A 6,148-nucleotide genomic window follows, 5' to 3' on the forward strand; every position below is an offset into this window, starting at 1 on the left:
GTTGCGATTTCTTGTGATTCGTTTTTCAGTCAAATTCGGCTTCGAACCTGGATAACTTCACGCACTGTTCTCGGAACTTCGAGCCGAAAATCCGGCCATGATCCTTAATCGATTACGGACAACATGAAGTGGTAGGATTAGCATAAATAGCTTTAAAAATAAATAAATATAGATGTCAAAATAGCATACTACATTCAGAAGCTCACAAAGAGCTGATTCAAATATGTATACGAAAGATCACCGCCTTGTAGTCTCTCTCGAAGGACTTCTGTGTCCGGCAGCGTGTGTGAATGACCCCTCATTCACTCACTCCACTCACTCCACTTCAGGCAGCAGCAGAAGAGGAAAACAAAAGCAAACAAAAAAAGCAAACAAAAAAGCATATGCCATGGAAGCTGTCAAAAACGGGTGAAAAATCAAACCATTTAGAATAAGTCTCTCTCTCTCTCTCCCTCTCTCTCCCTCTCTCTCTAAGTAGTCCATTACTCTGTTTTCAAAGCTTTTCTTTCTTTCTCTCTCTCTCTCTCTCTTTCTCTCTCTCTCTCTCTCTCTCAGACACCCATACCCACACCCACAGCCAGACCTCCAACCACAGATTCCTCAGCATAAGACAGAAGAGGGTAACCCACATGTTCTATGTTCTTTCCAAGCTTTAGTGGCAGAGATCTGAGATGGTTTCCTTCTGAATCTGGTCAGATCAGATCTAGTTCTTGCACAGAACCATGTTTAAACAGATACTTGGAAAGCTACCCGGGAATAAGTCCTCCAAATCAACCCAAGGCATCCACCATGAAACATCAGGAGCGAGAAACAGTAATTCTGATGCATCCGGAAGAAACCCTAATTCTGGCTCTTTGCTAATACAAGGAAGGTTCTCAAATGGTGTGAAAACGACGCCCTTTCCTGTGGGCGGAACTGGAAATGAATTTGTAGAGCTCTTGCCGTCGTTCAGGGATGTGGCTGCTTCCGAAAGGCAGAATTTGTTGATAAGAAAGCTAAACCTGTGCTGTGTGGTCTTCGATTTCACCGATCCGACAAAAAACTTGAAGGAAAAGGATATGAAGAGACAAACCCTTCAAGAACTTTTAGAATTCGTGGGTTCATATTCGGGTAAGTTCTCCGACCTTGTTATGGAAGAGATCACTAAAATGGTAATGGCTAATGCATTCCGCACATTGCCCCCTTTCACACATGAGAATACGGGTGGTGAGATTTTTGACCCTGAAGAAGATGAGCCATCTTTGGAACCTTCTTGGATTCATCTGCAACCTGTATATGAAATTTTTCTTCGATTTCTTTCATCTTCGGAGATGGACCCAAAAGCTGCCAAACGATACATTGACCATTCGTTCATACTCAAGATAATTGATCTATTTGATTCCGAAGATAGCCGAGAGAGGGAGTATTTGAAGTCAATCCTTCATAGAATCTATGGTAAGTTTATGGTGCACCGGCCTTTTATTCGGAAATCAATCAATAATGTACTCTATCGGTTGATCTTCGAGACTGAGCGGCAAAATGGGGTTGCTGAGCTTTTGGAGATATTGGGTAGTATTATCAATGGATTTGCTCTGCCTCTCAAGGAAGAGCACAAGCTCTTCCTTGTGAGAGTTCTGATACCGCTTCACAAACCAAAAAGTGTGTCACTTTACCATAGACAATTGACTTACTGTATCACTCAGTTTGTTGAGAAGGAGTTAAAGTTGGCTGATACTGTAATAAGGGGATTGCTCAAGTATTGGCCAGTTACTAACACCCAGAAGGAAGTATTGTTTCTAGGAGAGTTAGAAGAAGTTTTAGAAGCAACTCAACCTGCAGAGTTTCAACGATGTATGGTTCCTCTTTTTCGGCAGATTGGGAAATGCCTCAACAGCTCTAATTTCCAGGTACGTATTTCCATTTCAACATCGTTTCTCATCATTTATGCTTGTTAAGGGGATATTAACTTCATATGCACCATTTCAATCATTTAAAAAGTGATTGAACAGTTAAGACTGCACATCAATATGTGCAATGCTGTAAGCGTTGTTCTGTCATGAACTTAATTTCAAAGATACTAATTTTCTATACATGCACGCACGCATAAACTATGACGCACGTGCACACATACATACGTGGACTGTCAATGAGGTGATGCTAAAGTTGCGTGGTTATAGCCAAGCCAAGAATAACGAATCTGACATTCTGTGGAGCATAGGTACAACAAAATGGACAATTCAGGCTCTGAAAATTACTGAGCATTATTTCTATGGGCTAAATCCCCAGGTCACCCTGAGAATATTCTTTTTTTGTCAGTAGAGGAGTTTTCAAGTAGCCATGAGTTAGGCTAGAGTGATAAGATAATGATGGAAGCAGCAAGTTGCATCAACCTTCTTTTTCTTAAGAGAAATAGTTGACTTTGTGCAAGTATTTTTTCAAGCTTTGATTTGGGAGAGACTTTCTTCATGATTCATCATGTATGAGTCGACGAGATGCTAGAGCAATGCGAGCCATCATATGACCTCCAATCTACTAAGGGCAATCATTTGATTGATGAACCTTCTTTCTAGGGCAATTAAAGACTTTGCTTTATCAATGTGTTTTATATATACATGAGAGGGTTATGCCATTGTTTGGGGATATAGCTTCTGAAGTGATATATAGAGAGAGTTTGTCAATGTGTTAAAGAGTACAAACATGGTAATATGTAAAGTGTTGGTGCTATATGAGTTGCACAATTCTACATATGATCATGAAAAAAGCTGCAGCAAGGGGTGCACTCATTAGGTGATATGAGTCTCAAAGTGATCTCTGAAGAGTGTTCGTCTATGTGTAGAAGAGTACAAACATGGTGATATATATATATAGTTTCTGTGGTATATGTAAAACACATGGATAAAACATGTTTTCTGTATTGCTCAAGGGTTCCTTGGTTATTCAAGTGTCAAAAGTCATTTATATACAGAAGAAGAAGAAGAAGAAGAAGATTGACATCTATATCTGTATATCTATATATAGGTATAGTTATAGGAATAGGTAGAAGTATAGGTATAGATCTTGATAGATGGATAGATAACGCTTAGTCTGATGAAAAGACTTTGATTCCTCCATCTTGGGTTATTTTGTTTCTTTTCTTTTTGTGCAGGTTGCAGAGCGAGCTTTATTCTTATGGAACAATGATCATCTTATAACTCTCGTTGCACAAAACCTGGATGTTATTGTACCTCTCATCTTTCCCGCTATAGAGACAAACACACGTGGCCACTGGAATCAGGCGGTTCACAGTCTAACTTTGAATACCAGGAAATTGCTCATGGAACTCAACCAGGACCTCTTTGAGAAATGCAGACACAACTTCGAGGAAGGTGAAATAAAAAAGAAAATGATGCGAGAAAGGCGGGAGTTGACGTGGCAGCGGCTAGATGCCCTTGCATCCAAAAGCACGCCACCCATTACGACACCAGCCTTGGTCTCACAAAGCTAATGGAGGTATGGATTATTTTTCCTCAATCCTCACTAAAAGAAGTTTTTATTTTTTTATATATATCCCATGAAGATGCTGAAAAAAATGACTCATTTTTTTATTTACCGTCTTTTTTATCCATAGGGAAAAAATGATACCTCTATCATGACCCCTTTTCTTGGCTATATCATTTTATGCTCTAGTATAATCCTTGAATTTGGGTTGCAATGCATTGCGACATGACCGATAATGACCGAAGCGAGAATGTATTCTGTGAACTATTTGCGCACTTGATTCTCACCATCTTTTTACACCATGCCTAGAGCATTTGCTGATACCGTTTTGGTTCTGAAAGACATGAACGATGCCACTTTCTTTATTTCTTCTTTTTACTACATTACTTGCCTATATATAGCTCCAGATAATATTAAAGAGTTTTAAGGATCGGATTGGAGAAAGGCAAAGTAATAAGACTGTGACTCTGTAAAGGGATCTTATGGCTCCGATGTGTTCTTTGTTTACTTTTTTTCTGGGCCATTAGCAATCAAACCTATGGGGATGTTTGCTCTCTTGAGTCTTTGCTAATGGTCTAACATGTATAGTGATTGAATGTACTTCTCACAAATATGATCGATAAGAATGATCTACTAAACTAAAATTGCGGTCTTATCATCTTTGATTGATTGGAGGGGTGGTATTAAAATCAGTAAAATGTCATCGTCTCTTTCTGTGATCTGATTAATAAGAGGAATGGCTTGGTTGTATTAAAATCAGTAAAATGTCATCGTCTCTTTCCGTGATCTGATTAATAAGAGGAATGGCTTGGTTGTATTAAAATCAGTAAAATGTCATCGTCTCTTTCTGTGATCTGATTAATAAGAGGAATGGCTTGGTTGTGAAGAAAAATACAGTATGTGTATATGTATATATATTATAGGGTACATGTGTGATGCTTAAATATGTAAACATAAGTATTGCATGTCATAGATTCTCTAAAAAGAGTGACCTTGAAATTTGCTACCTAAAATTAATTTAGAAAAACGAGGAATTGTTTGGAGGATTATGGTTTTAAATTTCATGTTTACCTTTAAATGTTTGTATAGGTTTGATCGCGTTTTTTTCTGGGCTTACATGATCATTATTGCCACAGTTTAGGGCCTTTGTAAGTATTTCGAAAACAAATGGGATTTTTTTATTTAACATGTTATGAATGGGTTCCTTTTTACATTTATTGTAAATCCAATGTTAAGAGTGTTATGGATTTGTCTTCCTTAAACTTAAGGGATTCTATCCCTTTCTTCTATACATTAATCTGTTGTAAATTTGAGCATCATGGTGGATGTATATCAATACCACAAATTTAATCTAAACAATGCATTTTCTTTTTGTTGTTGTATGATAAATGCAAATACCTTATATTGGAAGAGAATGGGAAATATACAATAAGAGGAAAGCAAAAATATATTTGGCCATGTTTTTGTGGTTCTTGAGAATTGGCAATATATTTGTTAGTAGGAAAACAGCAAACTTGAAGTCAAAGACAAAGTTGTTGCATTTTTGTTTGAGATGGTTCTCAACAATCATGATTTAATTGAGAGCCTCAAAAACTTCATGGTCTTGATTATTCAGTCCCAGAAAGAGTTGTAGGTCATGATGTTTTGCAAAAAGGATGGAACAATATGCGATCACAAAACTTTCCACATGGAAAATTATTAGAGATCATTGTGAGAGATTTGACAAACTGCAAATGAGTATCTTCTTAAGGGCTTTTGTTGTATGTTGTGTCTTGCAAAAATGTAATTGAATAACTAGCCAGCTCTAAAGAAAGCTAATGATTACATGTAAGCTTGAAGGCATGTTTACCTTGCAAGTAAGCATGCATCCAAAATTGTCCTTTAGTTGGTTACTATGGCATATGCAGCTTTTTGTATGACTTGCTAGAGACATAGATGAGTAGGTAATTTACATGGGCAATCAAGAATAATTAGTAACAATTTCAAAGATCCAATCTCGAGAAAAGGCCATATAACACATTGTCAAGAACAAATAGCCAAAGAAAAAGAATGATTAGAATCTATGCATGACTTACATCCTTTACGTTGTTGTATGTACTAGAATCAATAATCCCAACCGAGTGCAAGTTGGCATTCATTGAGTTTTTTCAACTCAAAGAATGATAGGACAAGGCAAAGGGAAAAAAATAAAGCATTCTTATAGTATTGACACTATTCCCCCCTTGCACTAATGACATCATTATTCCTTTACAACATTAGTGGATATTAATAGAACAACTGCATAATTTTAAGAAGGGCTCAAACCATATCTATTGTGGTGCTATTGTTTCTAGGACATCCAATATGGACATGAATTTCCATGCAATGGATAATTGGTTAAGAATCAAATGTTAGAAAGTGATGGTGTGTGATCGATAAGATTGAATGTCTTATACAAAAAGAAACTAATGAATGCAATAGGATTTACCATTGGAAAAGGACAAGATACACTAGATGTGACTTGGGTCTAAACACTTTTTCAATGTGGGTCACAATAACTAAGTGTCTTATTATATGGTCACATAATTCACAATGTCTCACCATTCATTATTCACGAGAAGGAGTTTTTATTCAATGTTGTTAACCAAATGTTTTGTACATTCTAAGAACACTAGAAATAGAGCCTATATGCCAAAATATTTGGGCGGTAACA

General features: G+C 37.0%; 1 protein-coding gene across 2 annotated transcripts; it reads left to right on the forward strand.

Moving 5' to 3' along the window:
- The first annotated feature begins 454 nt into the window (after positions 1 to 454).
- On the forward strand, positions 455 to 4,703 carry LOC147855827 (serine/threonine protein phosphatase 2A 59 kDa regulatory subunit B' zeta isoform-like). 2 transcript variants are annotated; one of them, XM_087330064.1, is made up of 3 exons: positions 455 to 1,886; positions 3,125 to 3,468; positions 4,546 to 4,703. In XM_087330064.1, exons 1-2 carry the CDS (start codon positions 723 to 725, stop codon positions 3,461 to 3,463), a joined length of 1,503 nt encoding a protein of 500 aa, XP_087186190.1. In that variant the 5' UTR covers positions 455 to 722; the 3' UTR covers positions 3,464 to 3,468; positions 4,546 to 4,703. The 2 variants fall into 2 exon arrangements, with proteins under 2 accessions (XP_087186190.1, XP_087186189.1); XM_087330063.1 differs by lacking the exon at positions 4,546 to 4,703 and adding an exon at positions 3,587 to 4,100 and having other exon boundaries at positions 456 to 1,886.
- The last annotated feature ends 1,445 nt before the right edge of the window (positions 4,704 to 6,148 follow it).

The sequence above is a fragment of the Azolla caroliniana genome, unplaced genomic scaffold, assembly GCF_043228905.1.
Source record: "Azolla caroliniana isolate FFs.n. ecotype wild unplaced genomic scaffold, voAzoCaro1.0.p SCAF_14, whole genome shotgun sequence".
NCBI lineage: Eukaryota > Viridiplantae > Streptophyta > Polypodiopsida > Salviniales > Salviniaceae > Azolla > Azolla caroliniana.

Excerpts from the sequence above, each read along its gene's own strand:
- LOC147855827 (XM_087330064.1), top strand. The coding sequence starts at position 723 with ATGTTTAAACAGATACTTGGAAAGCTACCCGGGAATAAGTCCTCCAAA. Across the intron at positions 1,887-3,124 it reads TCAACAGCTCTAATTTCCAG|GTTGCAGAGCGAGCTTTATT; the intron begins GTACGTATTTCC and ends CTTTTTGTGCAG.